Source organism: Galendromus occidentalis, unplaced genomic scaffold (assembly GCF_000255335.2).
Source record: "Galendromus occidentalis unplaced genomic scaffold, Mocc_1.1 scf7180000077532, whole genome shotgun sequence".
Taxonomy (NCBI): Eukaryota; Metazoa; Arthropoda; class Arachnida; order Mesostigmata; family Phytoseiidae; genus Galendromus; species Galendromus occidentalis.
Window position 1 is genome coordinate 365814 of NW_003805520.1, and position 18651 is coordinate 384464.

At 52.6% G+C, this 18651-nt stretch overlaps 1 protein-coding gene and 1 non-coding gene across 2 annotated transcripts; one reads left to right on the forward strand and one right to left on the reverse strand.

The window, feature by feature from the left end:
- The first annotated feature begins 1294 nt into the window (after positions 1-1294).
- On the forward strand, positions 1295-1376 carry TRNAL-UAG (transfer RNA leucine (anticodon UAG)). The gene has a single exon. It is a non-coding gene; the product is annotated as a tRNA-Leu (tRNA).
- Positions 1377-2285: 909 nt separating this feature from the next.
- Positions 2286-17982, reverse strand: LOC100905649 (probable ubiquitin carboxyl-terminal hydrolase FAF-X). Its single transcript, XM_029112896.1, has 6 exons — positions 17964-17982; positions 15858-15926; positions 12140-12256; positions 10822-11020; positions 5067-10609; positions 2286-4985 (listed from the first exon to the last, which is right to left on the reverse strand). The coding sequence occupies exons 1-6, from the start codon at positions 17980-17982 to the stop codon at positions 3505-3507; spliced, it is 7428 nt and encodes a 2475-aa protein (XP_028968729.1). The 3' UTR covers positions 2286-3504.
- Between the last annotated feature and the right edge of the window lie 669 nt (positions 17983-18651).

An 18651-nucleotide genomic window follows, 5' to 3' on the forward strand; every position in this document is an offset into this window, starting at 1 on the left:
ATCGGAGCAGCTCGTCGTTCTTCTCGGAGTTTTTCTGTTCCATCGACAGCAAGCTCCGCGATCAATGGCATGCTCCCGCTTGCCTCCTCTTGCGATCTGACAGCCGCAGAAGCGATGTATAAGAGATACCCGAGTGAATATGTCTCATCGAAGTTTTATTCGCTCGCTCGAACGGCATCAGCCTGCGGTTGTCGCTGGCTCGTCGGTCCGGGGGCCTTGTTCTGTGTATATGCAGTCACTTCTTATTCCGCAATCTCATCAGATGTCTCTCTGAATGGAGAGCGATGCTGTCGTGGGAGAGAAAGACAATTCTGGATGCGGAAGCGCTTCGCAACTCGTCTCCGAGTCCTGGATGCTTATCTCACATTCGTCGATGCGTTCACCTCATCGTGGTTGGAATGATGCAATGCATTTTAATACCTATATCGAGGGAGCACGGTCGATTGACCCGATCCCCTCCCCCGCATTGTCTACGCATCTCGAAGCAGCGACGCTGTATCAGGGATCGTAGAACTACCAGGATCGAGCTGATGAGCCTTCGCGAGGGCTGGTCTGGACGCGTCCAGCGTCCTAGCACACGACGTCTGGTTCACTCCCTAGGTACACGGCACGGCGCTCCATCGGAGGGTCGCATTTTCGGCAGAAATATGTGCGAGAGCTTCCGTCAGGAAGTTTCGACATCGATTCCGGCAAAACTATGAGGTTGTGTCCCGCCTACCCCGCGCAATGTGTAATAGTGCGGCCCAGAACAAAATGAATAGACCCGTAGCGAAGGAGAGAAGTCGAACGGCCGGAAGCGGCACTGAAGGGGGGAACGTGGCCAGATCGCTCGCTCTATGCCGCTCCCGATCCAGGGTGAAATTTAGCAGGAGGCATTGCGTGTTCCTCGGAGGTTGTAATCTAACGAGATGGGAGCGAGGCGAGCGGGGGGCTTTCCATGAGGGCGAGGGTCTCGCTGCTGGACATCGAGTCCGTCCTGGAATAAAGGGAAAACCTCCAGGCATTGCCTTCAGATTGAGGCTAGTCAGTTTTGAGCTGAGAACACGTCGCGTAACTTCGTGACGTCGATGTTCATCAATCGCGCCCAGGTTCCGAGACTCGGTTCGGACCTTGATGATTTGTTCCTTCGCGGAAAGCGGGAGACCAGCCATATCGGGAGAATTCTCTAGATAAATCAGAAACTTTCTCTGTCACGATCATCCGCCGAAAGACTCCGAAATTCCTTTCATCTAGGAGGGCTCCCCAAAACGAATACGGAGATGTCCGCGGGATCTCATCCCCTTCAGCATCAGAAGGTAGCGTGGCCGAGTGGTCTAAGGCGCTGGTTTTAGGCACCAGTCTCTTCGGAGGCGTGGGTTCGAACCCCACCGCTGCCAGGATATTTTTTCGTCATTTCCGTTTTCAGTCTGACCTCCACGGAAGGGAAAATCACACCCGGTGCAGCGTCGACGATCGATGGGAACGCTGCAGGAGCAGGAAGTCATGATTTCCGAGCGTCATCGAAGCGGGTCGCCTGCTTTTTGAGTTCTACTCAGCGGTTTCCGCCATGATCGTGACAAGAGAATGAAGATATCTGTCACGAACATTCGTAGAGTTCCGCGCGGAGGATGGGCGATCCTCTGTTTGCACTGTGTACTGTAATGAGGAATGCGGAAAGCCTCTATGATGTCACATGACGTCATATCGTCATTCACGTCGCCATCGGTGTCGAACCTCGCTCAAGGGAAGCCTCGGTTTATTGGGACTTCGGTCTATGACATTCCTCCCACACCGGATCCGGCCCCTGACAGTACGATAAGGGATGCCGTTAGAGGATTGCCTGATTCCTACAAGCAGTTCCGCACAAATAGGACTCGTATATGATTCGAGTCGAGGGAGCTGAATCGAAATGATCGGATCGATCCCTCGGGAAAGCGGCTGTCCCATAGACATCCAGGCAGAACAGAAACTGCCATGGTTGGAGCGTACGTCACGGCGGAAAAAACGCTCCCACAGCTTCATACAGGAAGATTCTGTTCACCTTTTCAGTCCGCAGTTTCGAGCGATATGCCTCTTGAACTTCAGATGGGAGACCCTCGTATCCGGGAAGGTGTTCGTTGTCCGAAAGCCCGAAATTCGAGGACCTGAGAGTCAAGTGTTTCTATAGGTGGAATGCTCTCATGCTCGCTCCGCTCCGTCCCGGGAATAATTCCACAGATACGGGCGCCGGCTTCGCGTGGGACATCCCTTCGATCCACAGTGTGCTCTCGGTGAGCGAGATCATTAAATTGAACCTCTTGTTCGTCAATAATAGCATTTCAGTTCATTTATTTACTCTAACTCTCGGGGTCTTCGCACTGTTCTCAGATATTGTTTCGCGGTTTTTCAACAAGCAGCGAGAATTACATTTCTCAACGTCTCGTTTGATCGATACTTTATTCAAACTTGTTGATTGTTGTTGTTGTCGTCTTCGTAGTTGTCACCGCGAATTGTTAGCTGTTTCTGTTGTTTCCGTCGGTTTGGTTGATGCTGGAGTCGGTATTATTCATAGATGACAATGTCCAAAATGAAAATATTAATTATCAATATTATTATCTTATTATATCTCGAGGAATCACTCGGTCGACCGATGACGGAAGACCAATCTTTCTGTCGTGATTTTTCGTCCCGTGATCCGCTCTCACAATCTACTCAATTTCCGCTCCGCAATTCCTCATCCGCTCTGCTGGCCCCTGAGAATTTCTAGAATAATCGCCCCTCGTCGTCAATACCAAGATCGAACCATCGTCGTTGTCGAGATTGCCACCCATGCCGCCAGTGGTCTGTATCCGCTCCTACGTTTTCATCTCGGCCTCAAAAATCTTAGCAAATTAGAGATTGCTGGATGCATTCAGATGAGTTCACCATTATCGCCTTTTTTCCGCAGCACCTCGCCAGTCCCGCCACGATCTCTCGTACGAGGACGCTCGGAGTACTGCAGTTGTGCACGGCTGATTTGTTTCGTTTACCCGTAAAATGGATCCAACATCGTGAAATAGCAGAGTTTCGCTGAATTCGGCTCGATGAATAAGATCGTGATCTATAGTACACGTATAGTCCAATTCGATTGGAGAACGAAGACCCGGGAAAATCGCCACGACCGCCGGTGAATAGGACGCGGGTTGGCAACGCAGTTCCGGCGCTCCAACCCCCCTCTTTCCGATAACAGATGCAGAGCTGGCAGCAAGGGCAGCCAGAGCAGGGTTTCGAGGCTCCCATGTCCAGTAGGCGAGGGAAGGACAAGGAACTCGTGATCATATGGTAGCGCACGCTAAAGAATTAAATAAAATTCATCATGACCTGCGAGCAGGATGTACATAAACTAGGGCTTCTATACACAATGCTTTACACGAGAATACCGACTAACCGAACAGCTGACCAATCTGTTTTCGTTTCTGTTTGATGCCTGTCAGCTGATTTGGGGGGTGAAGATGAGGATGTCGACCCAAAACGAGCCGCCTTGACAACGACGATGATGGGAACCACTCATTCGAGCTCATTCAACCAATCTTTCGCGGTCGCTTCCGGTCTGGATTCTGATGAGTCGATCTGAGTCGTGGATCCGGCTTCGATTTCGGCGACGACGATCGTCGTATTGTTGGTTTCTTGAGGTTCCTTGCCAATTTCGACGGCGGGGAGTTCCGTTAACAAATGGTCGGCTCTATTCAACAGATCAACGGCCGACGCGCTGCGTTCAAGGTAGTAACCGTTCGAAGTCTCGTTCGATACCTGAGACCAAGGCTGTATGCTGTGCTGCTTCCGGTCGAGTTCCGCCCGAATCCAATCGACGGAAACGTGGAACTTGCTCTGCGTTTCAGGAGTAACCGATATGGCATCAGGGATACGGTAGAAGAGCTCGACCATGAACTTGATACACTGATACGATCGTTTTTGATAGTTGTTGTTCTTTGAGCGTTCGATTATATCGAAAAGACCCTCCCGACTGTTTGGGATACCGTGCAGGACTCGAGTGATGCGCGGCCTCTGCCACGAATCTTCAATCAACACGATATGCAGCAGGATGTCCAGATACGGTCGAACCTCGTATGTACAGACGTATGCAGTGAACCAGAGCAGTTCAGTAATGAGCATCTGGGACATCGGGCAGTTTTCCCAGCAGAGGTACTTCAACAGATCGAGTACCTCGAGCATTCCGTTCGCGTCTTCGAGCATTTTCTTCACAAGGTTATTCTGCAGGAACAGGTAGTCGACAACGCTGTCCGGCATGCTGGCCAACGTGATCTTGGCGAAAGGGTTCGGCGCAGGCGCCTCTTCCTTGACCGACGAGAGCTGTAGCGCCGAGACGTCGAAGCAGTGCAGGAGAGTGGCCAGGGTTTGGTACAGTTTGCTCAGTTCGGCGTACTGGTACTTTATGGTACCCTCCTCCAAGGCTAGACGAATGAAGGCCAACGGCACGTCGTTTTTGATAAGATGCTCTTTTGCACGGTTGCCCGAATCGGCGTAGAGCGAATAAAACAGAAAATATTGATTCACGTGACGACCGTATTCGCACACGTCTTTGTTCAGGAGCTGCATGACGTCGCTTAGGATTTTTTGGGCCAACTGGTTCGGAGGCGCCTTGAGATCCGCCGACTCGCTCTGCTGCTCGGGCTGTACTGGTGATGCTGGTGATTCGTTGAGGAGATGTTCACAAAGAGTGGCTAGAATGCAGGCGAAAGAATGCCGCACTTCTTCGACGGGACTCTCGAGGAGATATGTGCGAATGATGTGAGCGTTAGTAGCGCAGGCGAACCAGGCCCGAGCTTCTCTCGAGCTTTTGAAATACGCTACAAGCGTCGACAACCAATCGGACATGTTGCCCCGTAGGCTCTTCTTCGTGTGGAAATACGTACTGAAGAGGAACTTTCTCGCCAACTGCATACTCAACAAGGCCAGGTCCGGATAGTTCGGATTCGGGGGCTTGTCCGTCGAATCGCTTTCGGCTACCGAATGCGTTTCATCCGGCTCTGTCGTTGATCGCTGCGTGTCGCCGTCGGACCCGTTCGCGTCTTTTCCGTCCTGAATCGCGAGGACGCCGCCGGTGCCACCACCAGCCGTATCGGTCGGAGCGATATTACCGCTGCTATCCATTCTGGGCGCATTTATGGCGACGAGGCTTTTCACGAACCGGAAGAATTCCGGCGTGAACTGCACGTGGATATGCGTGTACTGGAGATTCTGCTGCCACACGATCATCTCGATGGCCGGCGGAAGTTTGATTTCAGACACGTTCAGTTGGCTGTTCACCTTATCGGCGAGTTCGACTCGTTCGTAGAACAGAATGTAAGCGTTCCACCAGCGTTTCTGTCGACGGCACGACATTCTCTTAGAAATATGATCGAACATCTCGCTCATGTAGTCACCGCCGAAACACTGATCCTTCATTTCCTCGTGGGTCTCCATCCGGCTCTCGCATACTTCACCGTCGTCGAATTTGTACCACTTGCCGTCGGTTTTGATATAGGAATAGTAATGGCCCCCGCTGGCCTGCCCGCTGTGAACCACGATTCCGGAAAGTTCGTACGCGGTACCCGCCTCACTGTACTCGATTCTTTCGGAATCGATAGCTTCACCTTCGCGGCGTGCCAATCCTTGTACGGTGTAGGGTTCCATGTCGAGCTCGCGGGGGAATTCGAAATAATCGTTGAATTTTATAGCGCATTCTCTGTCCCAATCGTAATCGAAGCGCTTCAACTGAATAGCCAGGATGGGTGGAAGCGATTTGATGCAGAGTCTTTTGACCGTGTCCACTTTTTTGCTGCACTGCTCGCAGTGGTAAGCGTTCGGGCCTTCTAGGAGATCACCTTTGACGTACTGTTCCAACGAGTCCAAGAGATTCGAATGGTTCCGGATGTCGATGTTCAGTGTGGTGAAGCTTTCCTCGCGACTATAACGATGCGGACAGCCCTTGCAGATTTTCTGATCGGCGAACGTTCCACCGAGAACCTGATTGAGAATCGTGGGTTTGTTCAGCGATTTCAGTGCCTCGTCGATCGAGTCAACGAGGCAATTGAAGAATTCCAGAGCGTCGTGTTGTTCTCGAACGTTGACCGGCTCGCCCCAGAGCCGGAAATGGCTCCAGAAGCCTTGGGGGATGTAGAATTGCTGGCGGCTCTTCTCCAGGAAGCCGAATATGATCATGATTTGTTTGAGTACGCCGACATTGTAGTCGTGATCCCCGTCTCCGTTGACGAGATCGGATTCCTTTATGACGTCGTTCAGGGCCAGCAGACCGCGTCTTATCGGTTTGATCATGTACAGTTGTTGAAGGACCGAATTCATATAACAGGTGGCCCCGGCGTTCTTGAGACCGACGAATCCGTTCATCGGTCGAGGGCCCACGGCCGGCAGGAACTCCCATTCGGTTAATCGAGCGTTGGTATCCGAGTAGAACATGCAATGCAGTATCCGATTGGCTTCTTCCAGATTCACGTTCGATTTGTTGCAGAGTTCGACAACGAGATCGAGAGCGAAATTCGTCAGAGTTTCGGTGGTGCAAACTGAGCTCGTGGCTGCCATTTCGCAGTTTAACGAAGGCGGCAACAGATTCTGGTTGATTTTCACCGTCGATTCGGCGTGAGACTGCTGTTGTTGGGCGTCGTTGGTCTCTGACGATTTGAGAAGATCCGGATTTCTGAGAGTGACGAAAATTTTCGACGCAGGAAACACGAAGTCCTCGAGGAGCTCACGAACGAAACACTTGTACTGCGACTTTTCCTCGACCGACAGCAGACGGCAAACACTGATCGCGATTATAAGATGGCCTTGAATTAAACTCGGCGACCGTTCGCCCGTCTTGATGCCGCGGAGCCACGAGAGCTCCTGATCGAAGAAGGTCTTCGCTTCCTCGAAGCTCTTCAGCGTCCGGAAGAGCCGACCAATCAGAGAGAAGTATCCACCGCTGAAGAGGTGGAACACGACGACGTCGTCGTGAACCTGCGCGTAGAGCGCCTTGATGAAACCCAATGGATTGAATTGTGTTCCAATTTTGTAGAGCGCGTCCTCGGCCGCCTGCCGCACCTCGGAGTGGGGACACTTCAGCAGCAGGTAGAACACGTACTCGGTGTTCTGGAGGACGCTGCTGCAGCTGTGCTCGTTGTCGAGCAGCTGCAAGCTCGCTGTCAGCGTGTACAGCGACTCCTGGCAGATCTGAACGTCTTCGGCTGTGAGATCGTCGCTTTCGGTAATTTCCCACGACGACTGCACCAGGAGCCACATGATCGACTCGACGAGGTTCGCTTGCAGCTCGGGGATTCGATAGTTCTGCTGGTTGAGTTCGGCGACGATCTTGCTCGCGATCGAGGCGACCACCGAATCCTCGTGAGCTTCGACGTTTTCGGGCTGCTTCCGTCGGATGAGGATCGAGAGCAGGAAACGATAGAGCTTCAATAGCACCATGTGCACGCTTTGCGGCAACTCGCTCGTGTCAACGAGACGGTCGACGAGAGCGTGCAGGATGCCCGACTTGATGCAGTTGCATTGAAACTGCAGCGTTTCGGGGGAGAGCGGATTGTTCGCGGGGAGAAGGAGAGAATAGAGTGTTTCGAGGTAGTATTGGGTTTCCGATATCGAGCCGAGAGCGGTGAAGTGCGACGCGAGTTCGCCCGGCCGACCCGCGGCCAAGTGCTGGACTTGAAGTATAACATCACTGCTCGCAGGTATCTGTTGAAGAAGTGCCCAGGTGACGTCGTGCAGTTCGGGAATATCACAGAGAGTAAGACTGAACTTCACGCGGCTTTCCTTGCGCGCGATCAGAACCCCGGGCAGATGGTTCTCCATCAGCAGCTGAGTTGTGTGCGACATTTGCGGGGGCGAGGGGGATTCGCTCTCGCTCGACGACGTCGACGCCGGAGACGACTGGTGGGCTCCCCCCTGAGCGGCCGCGGGCCCCGTCGCCGATGAGCCCAAGGCCAGGGACGTCGACGATTCTCCCACCGTTCGGGCCTTGATCGAGACCTTGGTCGAGTGGAACATCTCACCCATGCATTGGAAAACTTTCTTTGAAACGAAGAACTCGTTATTGTTGTGGAAGAGCTCGAGCTTCCCTCGGTCGGCCTTCTGCTCGAGACGCCGCTTGAACGTGAAGAGACTCTCGTTCGAGTGGGAGCACATCACTAGCTCGTCGGTGATGTTTCCATTCAAACTAGCACCGGTGAAAAATTGTACTGTGACCCACATCTCTTTGCCTCGTAGTGCCCGACACAGCGGGAGGTACATACGATCGTTGCCGTTGTTGTCACACTGCTGAACGTATTGCGTGAGCAGTCGTAGGACCCGGCGCATTTTTCTGAGTTCCGTTGCCTTCTCTGGCGCCTGTAAACATTTCCACGTATCGTACGCTATCCGAATTCTCTCGAAACACGTGCTCACAAAATCCTCATGGAAGTCCATTCGCGATTCCTGCAGTTTCGGGCCGAGGTTCGTGGCCGTTGTCCGGAGAATTTCCGCCGCTTTTGCACTGACGTCGTCCGACGATAACAGAACGACTTTCCAAAGATAATCTAAACCGACGAGCTCCACGTTGTCGACGTAGACAACACCCGCATGTGTCGATGAGGTCATAGTTTTCATGGTTATCAGGTTGCCGTCCTTGACATTGACCATCTTGAAAAATCGCTCGAAACAATGAATGCCGCTGTCTGTCAATTGTGCCGGGTCAAATTTGAGGATGTTGTTCTCGAAGAACTGTTTGTTGATGTCGGGGTCTAGGTCGGGCTCGTCGCCCATCAGCTTGGCGAACCAATTGAAACAAGCCTCTCGATCGGACGGGTAAGCTCCGTTTTCGGCAAGGCACTTCCAAATCTGAGTGGCCTGGGGGGCACACAGCCACAGCTGACCGTCCTTCAATAGAAAGCGAAGGAATCGCAGCCTCTCGTGCACGTTGACGTTGTGCGAATAGCGGTGTCCTTCGCGAGCTAGGCTCGGGTCCGGATGCGCGTTCACGATCTGTTTGGATTCCTCGACGTACTCGACCAGATTCGTCGTCACCAGTACGACCAAGGTGTGTTTGTTTTGCAATGTTGATATTATGTCACTTCTTGCAGGACCCTGATTCCCGCCCCTAGCCAAGCCGTGTTGCGTTTGCTGATTCTCCTGGTATAACATACAAATGTCACGGATATGTTTAAGAGCCGGTATGACGAACTTGTCGTTGATTTTCAATTCTTTCACGCACTCCTCGAGCCAGTGCTGCTTTTGTGCCGATCGATCCTGACAGCAACTGTAGTCGAGAATTTTCAAGTGGGCCGCCAGAGCGAGATCGACGATCTCGTTCGGAACCTCCTGGTTGTGAGCGAGCCCCCACAGCAATTGTAGAACCTTGTGAGCCATCATTCCGTCCTTGTCGTCCTCGGCCAGCCGACGGATCAGTTCGATGAGGCGTTCGCGTTCTTTTTTCGTCGACGCCGTCGCCCAACTTTTCTTGAAACACGACTCGAACACGTATTCGAGCTGATCGGGCGAGAAATCCCACGCCAGCTTGGCTAGAAGATCGTGGATGTTCTTGACTATGGCCTCGTGCCGCGTGGCTCCACTTTGCGATTGCCATATGGCGTCGAGGTCGTCGGACTGGAGCGCTTTCTCTTTGATCATGAATCGGAGGATTTTCTCCAGTTTTTCCACGTACTGCGGCTGATGCAACGAATCCCTGAGTACGATCGAGAGTATGTTGGCACTTTTGATCCACTGGATGATGTCGCGACTCGTGAGATAATCCGACTCGGAGCCGTCGGGGCATCGGAGCGCGTGTCCGCTCTGCCTGCCCGACATCGCGTTCGTGATCGTCTTGTTCACTTCGTTGAGAGCGTTCATTTTTCCGTTAAACGACGAAATCAGCAGTAAGCGATGGAGCATCTCGAGACGGAATTTCTCGAGATCGGCAACAACGTACGTATGGGCTGTACAGAGCGCGATGCATCGGAGCCATTTTACAAGCAGACTCAAACAATCGTTTTTCGTGTCTTTCTTCAACTGTTCGTCTGACAAGTTCCAAATATACGAAGGCACCTTGACCACGATTGGCATGAGATATCGGGTGAGCGTACGCTCGGTCAGCAGCAGGCAGCTGAGACCGAAGGGTTTGATCAACGAAACGATCACATTGAGTGGCGCGGTCCGCTCGGGACTCATATCTTTGAATTTCTTCAGAAGGATCTCGAAGCCGCCCAGGTGGCCGAATTTGTTGATGAGATTGACTAGCCAGCCTTTGGGGGAACGACTGTCGTTGCTCTTCGCGTAGGGCATCTCCTGCGAATCCATGACACGGGACGCGTTGTACTGGTGGAACTTGTTTTCGGGATTGAACACGAGCGCTAGCATGTCCATCAGCGGCTGGCAGTTCTGCTCGAGCTTCACAACGCACAGTTCAATGAGCAGCTCGCAGTTGTGGTAGATACATTTGTGGATTTCGAATTTCCAGCCCGACACGGCCTCGTCGGTGAGAATTTTCGTGAACGACGTGATGAGTCCGTCCCGGATGAATCTTTTGCACATTTCGTTTTCTTCGTCCAGACCCCGTTTGGCGAGTCTCAGTGTCGCTTTCAACAACACCTCCAACTCGCCGTTTGGTAAGACCGGAACAACCCAGCGGGACCTGGATAACAATTGGGAATCGCTCTTTAGAATCGGTGATATCGAGACCGAGGCGGAAGACTCGGGTCGCTCAGGGGAATAATTCTATTCGGATTCGTATCTTCATTCACAGTAAAGTCCCGTCGGTATCGGGACCGAACGCTCCGCTCTTCCTCCGTCGGTGAGTCCGGGTGAGTATCTCACGACGGTAGGGGGAAATTTCTCATACGGTACCTGTTGATCATTCCTTCGAGTTTACCAAGTTCCTCCTCGGGGAACGAGGTATCATTGTTATCGACATCTTCAGAATTTTCTTCTTTGGTTGGGCAGGATCCATCTGGACTGGGCTGTTCGTGGGGTGTCTCTCCGGACGTCTCTTGCGTTGTGGACGTGCCCCCTTCATTCTCCAGCACCGGCGACACTTCGGTCGAAGCTGAAAACAGAAAACAAACGTCATGCCCTGATCGAATCATTGCGTGTTGAGCCCGACAATCGATGTCCTCTCAACCAGTGCCCACTGTCCGGCGAACGCTCGATTGTTTCAGTCAGTAGATTAGAGCACCGCCGAAGCGATCGAGGGGGAACCATTCGACTTCGTATCGGGCGCCTTCAGGGGGAAACGAGCGAGGGAAGATCACCCCAATAGTGAATTCAGGAGCAGGTTGCGATTGTCGCTCGATCGGGTCAAGGCTTGGCTGCCGGTCCCAAAGGGCTGGCAGGCCCGGGGTGCAGCTGAAGACTTGTTAGGAAAAGCTCCCTCAGGCCGATCTTCGTGATGAAATCATAGATTGCGCGCAGACCACTGGCTCCTAGGAGGCCATTTACCGGAAGGTCGAGGGCATCAAAAATCGCATCTGAGGCAGTTCGCTCTCGATATCTAGTCCTCGCGAATTCGAGTATTGAGCATCTGATTCAAATCGGAGAAGGGCTCGCAATTATCCGGAAGCCTCGAGGTAGATAGTCATCCGGATACGATCCGACAATCTCCACGCTCTCATCGTGGCCGCAGAGATTACAAGAATCCTGAGCAGATGATTTGCGAACAAGAACCCCTCGAAGATTGACGCACAGTCTGATCAATTTCCCCAATCGACTCCCGAGCTAAACAGGGAATCGCCCTTGATCGGCTTCGAGTGGGGACATCGACAGGGAAAAGAGTCAGAAAATAGCTGACGTGTTGGCGTTTGCTCGAAAGCTACCGCGGACGGAAGCGCGATGATGAAATCGGGAGGCATTCGAGAAAGTCGAGCGCTTGGCCAGAGGAAACTGATTGCTTGGGAACGGATGAACGATCCTCGCGGCCCTCGGTCAGAAGCCTGACCTGAACACAAGGCATGAGACGGATCATGTTAGCGAATGAAAGTACGAATCGACGCCAACCATCGTACAGCTCAGGATGAGGCGGGAACAATGACTTGATCATTGGAGACTTTCGAAAACACCAAACCAAGATTTTCGACCACTGAACACGTTGAGTCCCACGAGCAGAAATTGGGGGCTCGAGTACTCTCGCGATTAATCAGCAGACGTCTGCGGGAGACCGTGGTCGCACAGGAGATGTGACTTCGAGGAATTCGCGGGTCCCCGATGCCGATAACACAGGGCATGAATTTATCTGAAATCACCGATCTAGACTCAAGCGGAAGAGGTTCCTGTGGTGAGTTCCAACATTTCCACATCGCTCAACATCCTTAGTATCAGAACGAGTTCCGGAGGGTTCGAAATTATCGAGAGTATCCCCTCCGTCCCAGAAATGATCATCGATGACGTTCAGTGTCAGATAGCCGAACTTCCCCCAATCCATCGATCAGTGTCAATTCTGCGACACCGGCGCGAAGTATGATCTAATCCTCCTCGCGACGGATCGGCCGAGTTGTATAATATCGTAGACGGACATGGTAAACCCAAACAACGATGGCCATCATCATGATATTCCCATTGAATGAAAACAGTCTCCGTTAGAGGGAGGTTCCAGACACTGGCCGTTATCGCACGTCTACTGACTGCCGATAAGACGCCTTTATCATGTGTTTGTCACGGAGGAGTCGTGGTGGACTTTACCAGCGAACCTTCGAACTTTCCACGCAGAAAAAGCATAAGTTTTGAGGTCAACTCCCGACTCACCTGGATCTTCGTTGGAGCCAATTACGATCGTCATTTCACTTATTATTGATTTTCAACACAGTGATCCTCGAAACAGCTCAGAGAAGAGCGCGTCCCACATCACTGAAAAGCAAACGCGTTCTCATCTCGCTCATACTTTGTGCTCGTACACCGAAATTCGTTCATCCTTTCGGAATCGCTGTGAAATGCTTTCCGGACTAAAAGGCAGGCGTTGCATAATCCTCGGACGTCTCTTCAGCGAGGACTGTTTCACACGCGAACTTGAGCAAGAACTACAACCTCCTGGAAAGCCGGTATGAGTGACGCATTCAGAGTACACACACACACTAACACACCGCACACATACGAAGCGTTCTCGATAATCTCTAGATAACTTTCAAAAATCCAGCGCTACTCCCAAGATCGATAGAACCTCGACGTCGTCTCGCTTAGCCCCCATTTTGAGAGGATCTATAACTTTCGACTCGACGAAGCTGTTCCTGCGACTCGAGTATGTTGATACCGAATCCGAGAGCAAGAGGCCTAACTGGGGAAAACTCGGCTCAGCTGAGCGCCAGATATGTCGTCGACAGCGCCAGGGATCGACTCGGCGATAGATTGAAGTTTTTTCGCTCACCTGGCCTCTATGGTCAATCGGGAAGCTAAAACGACAACTCTATCCTCTCGATACACTCTGCAGCAATTTCCCTTTGTTTTGATCTAATATGATCTAAACGCCAACTGCGGAGAGCTGCCGATACCGCGACAACCGGGGACTGGCTTCCCGGCGTGAGGAGATGGACAGGAGACGGATAAAGTTCTCTCATGATCGCCCGCCGGTCATTCGGGAGGACTCCAATCATCTGTCAGCGTTGCCCCATCTGTGGGTGCGGCCCCCCCCTCGGAGAACCAGGCTAGAATCGGGTCGAATTGGAGACATATTGGAACAAGCTGATTTTGAAACCTTGGCGGGAAATGGGAGGTTCCACCTCCACTGACATATGAACAGAGACCAGACAGAAGCTGAACCAGAATGTGCCAAGAGAAGAGCTCCCCTCTGGAAGGGAGAATGAACGCCGCAGACATCGCTCAGAAGATTACCTCAGTCAATGGAGAGAAATTTCTAAAGGAACAGGGTTCAGAAGCCCGATGATGGAGATCGAAAAAGGCTACCCAACGCGGAAGACCGCGAGACGGCACCTCTCCAGCGGGCTGTGAATTTATGCAAGAGGGTGCTCCGCGAAGACCGACGGAAGATAACCGCGAGGTTCCTCGAAGTTGATCCCCAAACGGTAGGGGCTGCGGCGAGTCGTGCCAATGGAGACTTTAAAGATGATGATGATGCTGATGATCTCTGCTTTTTAACACCGCGTTCCGAATCTTCTCCTTTCTCCTCCAGACATTGATACCGGATATCAATTATTCTTATCACCGAGAACGCGCGGATACTGATGAGAGTCTCTTCATTAGTCAGAGCCGAATCGAGGGAGCTCACCCCGAACTTCCATCGTGGGGAACTCACGACTGACAAGGAAAAGCTTCGGAAAAAGTCGGAAGCGGGATTCGGTCGTGCGTCGGGGATGGAGAGTCGCATCATCGTCGAAGTCTCCATAGTCATGCTTCGGGCTCATACCTGCTCCCCCGAGGTATTCCATCCAGCGCAGGTCCCTTCATGATCCTCGTCTCAACAGAATAGCATGAATGAGGACCAAAGATCATTTCGAGCATATCTCCGTAGAGAGATCTCGCGGCTCGTGATCAGTGGAGTTTCATGACACTGACATCATGTCGATATGCTCGTTTTTCATCACAGATGCCTCAGGCGAGCTCTCCAGTGCGCAAGCAAGAACTCCCTGAACGCATCCCTCTCTACTGACAGTGAACGTGCCGCCTCGCCGCTTTCGCGCAGGTCCGGATCGAGAGACAGCCATTACGCGCGGATCCAATACAACCGCAGCTCCTGTCCCCGCGAAAATCCGCTCCGCGCATGATGCTGATCCTGCGAGGGGTCTGAGCAGCCGGCGAAGCTAGCAAGACGAAATCGGGAGCGCGTCTTCTAGAATGTCAAGGATACATATCTCCTGAATATCCGTCCGGGATTCGCTGTCCGCTTTGAAAGAAAGAGAACTGTCTTGTGCCGACCTCACTCTTTATTCGCCTGTCTTGAGCCTCAACAGGCTACTAATCGGTGGATCGCCCACCCGATTCGCGGGTCCAGAATGCCTCTATATTCCGCTTAGGGGAAGAACTCAGATATCAATTCGCCCCTCTCCTCGAATCATTGAGCGCTCACCTGGAAAACTTCCTGAATCAGCTGCACCGCTATTCTTGCGCTGACTTTTCGCGGGGTGAGCCGAGCCGTTTAACGCGAACCATTCTGAAGCGAAAACGAGTCTCAGTACATAACGAAATAACGAGTGCATATCATAATCGATGCTTATGCGCTCCGAACTTCCAACTCTTACAGAGCTCAAATGTCGGAGCTACTAACTGAGGTCTATCAGAATGCATTCCTTCAGCGAAAAATCAGGAGTCGTGGTTCCTGATGATGGACGAAGTGCGACTGATTTGAGCCTGCTCTCGAGGGCAGGAGTACAGGAGATTCGAAGACGCGCCCCAGAGGAATCTCTTTCTCCATTTCGTGTCGACCGGGTAATGGACGGCTAAGTAAGTGATTGGGGATGGAGGACTTCCTCCCTCTAGATTTAGATATATCTTCGGGGAATGATGATCCGTGTCTCTGATGTTCGATATCTGATCATAGAGAGATATCGCAAGAAGGGGAATCCGGAACCGCGACGAGCAGCTCTCTCCTCCCAGCGGGAGGACCTACTCCGCTTCGTAAATCCTCTCGATCCAGGAACAGCTCGAGACTCCAGATAGAGCCTTAAATTTCGTCTAGCTTGCCCCGGTATTCGGAGAGATCCTCCCCTTGTTCCAATATGATAGCGGGCATCGTGTCAGAATCTCCGAATCTGGCGCCACTTCATCCAACATCATGCTTGGAACACGGAAGTCCCCTCCTCATCAATCGAGGAAACCGTCTGCTCGACGATGGCCATTCGATCCAAAGAGCAAGGGCGCCTCGGCAGCACAGAGAGGAGCGAGACACTGTGCAGAAGGGAGCTCTGAGAGTTTAGGCTGGGAAATCTTCGGGCTCATTCCCACTCCCCCCCCCCTTCCGCCTCGTACGCTTGAAGATAGCTTCCAGTCGTTGCGGAGTCCATGCAAGAGGTCTCGTCGAGGGGTGAATCCGTGGAGGGGGATCGGATCATCGGGCTCAATGGTGTCGATGATCTTTCTTCGTAATTTTTTTCAGTCGGATATCATATCCGGAGTCGGACTCATCGAAGTTGGAAGAGATATCGCTCCCCCAACGTCCAATGCTATGACTCCGATAAGAGATGATCGAGTATACCGATTATTCCGATAACGTTTTCCATCGGCTACTCCGATTGGAGAGGAGACGGGGGGGAAAAGACACTTCGCTTCCAAACGGAGGATGAAATCGCCTGATCCATCTGCAGGTACCAGCAAAGATCATCAACATCATTATCTCCACTTCCCCGTCGATGAGATCCCGTTCCCATTCAGTTTCGCCCTCGGGACTGCGCTGACGGATTTCCCATAGACTTGGAGTACGAGTTGACCGCGAGGTGTCCGGATCGTACGCTCGACTGTGCGAAAGGTGCGGCTCAGAGACTACGGAAGCAATTTCCATGCATGCGCGCAACTGATCCGCTTGGTGTGATAGTGGAGAGCTGCCGCAGCAGCAGCAGCGCGCAGAGTATCGCGTCCGCTCGCTCGCCCGCCGCTAGTTGGCTACCCTCTCGTTGATGTCACTACTCCGAGAGCCGCCATCTTCGTTTGAACAACCATCTGACATCTCCTCCTCGCTTTGAGCATGCGCACCTAAACAAACTCTGTCGCTGGGATGGAATCTCCGATATTATGCTTTACCAGTTCTCGTCTGTAGTTTAGTAAGTATTCACTCAGTTTTCACCGTATACTTAGAGAACGTCGATCGGAGACGTCTAACCACGGTGCCTGGACGTCTGAGCAGCTCGAGTCGCATCTCCTCCATTGGTGTTTTGTGGGCATCAGTTAGAATTCGCGAAGGGCACACTCACACAAGCGGACGTAGCTGCTGCCCGTCTCCGTGTCTTGTGAGTGCCTGTGTGTGAGTTACCTACCTACAACCGAGCGACCGAGCGAATAAGTGGAGTGAACGTCCGATACTTTGCAACGGAATCGTTTTTCGCTGTGTGCGTGGATAGCATCTTCGGAAGATGATGATGTGAGCGGCGCAATTTCAGTGCTATGGAGGCGTTCTGTGTGTAGCATCGAGCAGGCGAGGGGGGGGGGGGCAGGGGGCATTCGGGATGCAGCAGCAGAAGCGGGTAGGCTGGCTGGCTGGCGTTGGTGGGCGAGCTGTTGTCGAGGGGGGAAGAGCATAGGTAGGGTATGCCGCCGCCGCCGCCACCACCATCAGCGCTCTGCCATTGCGGGGTCAGGGGGGTGGGCAGGTCGGGAGGGGGGAGGGGCGGAGGGGCGGGCGGGGGGGGGGGGCAGTCCGGGCCAGCTCTGCGGCAGTGGGGAGCGAAAGAGTAACGAAAGACCTGAACAGGTAAGCCCTAAGGGGTTCCCGCCGCTCTCCGCTCGAGGAGGATACTGAGGGTGAAGACAGCCTCCGACCGCACTGCCGGACCGAAGCCTAGGATCCAAAGCTAGTGAGTGAGGTACGCCGCGCATTCTTCATCTCCTCCGGCAGGTTGTTTGTACTCATCCAACAGTTAATTTGTTGCTATCTAGTGGCCGTGTCCGTGCACGGCGGCTGACTCGGCTATATCGCGAGCGGCTGGGCAGCTAGCCGACTCGGTGGCCTATACGCAGTCACCTAGTGCCGGAACAAGTGCGGCGGCGATTACAACAAACCGCCTCAAGTCCCCGGCTGCAGGCGGGAAGCCTGCCGCTCTACGCCGGGCCATTATGCTACGGGCCTTCGTAGATAGAAAGCGATTCTAGTCTAGAGTTTACCTCGAGCTTTTGCTCCCTTTCTTTGGCGAGTGGCCGCTGCAAGATGCTCTAGGTAAATCGGCTCGCTCGCTCGCTCACCCGCTCGCTCGATATCGCGCGCAGCCGGAAGTGTTCGTTTTCCTTAATGTCGGGTAGGCGAGAGCGGGCCAGCGAACCGGTTTCGTAGGGGGGACGGCAGAGTGCATATTAGGTAAATGCATTCGTGTTTCAATTGTGCACTTTCGATTGCAGCTCACCTGCGTAGCTCGCTGTCATCCTGAGGTTCGGTCCTTCCCTTCCCATCCCACGCTACTATTCAACTACAACAAAAACAACAACACCACTTCTGAAATTCTACTCCATCATCAAAAAGAACTCTCAGTCAGATATATCAGCAACAACTTCAATAACAGCAGCAGCAGCAGCAACAACAGCAATAACGTGAACGACGACATCGACGACGACGCGACATCGACGACTTCTAGAGAGAGAAAACCATACCTCCATTCGTAATCATCTTCACCATCAACTTGTTGTTGCTGTTGTTGCAATCCACCACCGCAACCACTTCTTCTAAACCAGCACCACCAATCACCAAGAAAACTCTACTACTTTATCTGTCTCGACTTCTACTACTACTACCGCCACCAAAAACAAACAACAACTACAGCCACTACCTGCAGTTACAACAACAAAAACAACAACTTCAAATCCAGCGGCAGATTGGATTCGGACGGTGAAGCAAGTGATTTACTTCTGATCGCTGCGAAGAGAGTTCGTCGAGTACCTCCGCCTTCTTCCTTGAAGCGAAATTCGAGTTCGTCGCCTGCAACCGGAGCAGCGGCACCCGCAGCGTTCAACTTGAGTCATCATATCCGAGACAGCAACGAAAATTCGTCGTTCGCGCCTGCGACTAGTCTCTTAGAGCCTCCGCCGGACAGCAAC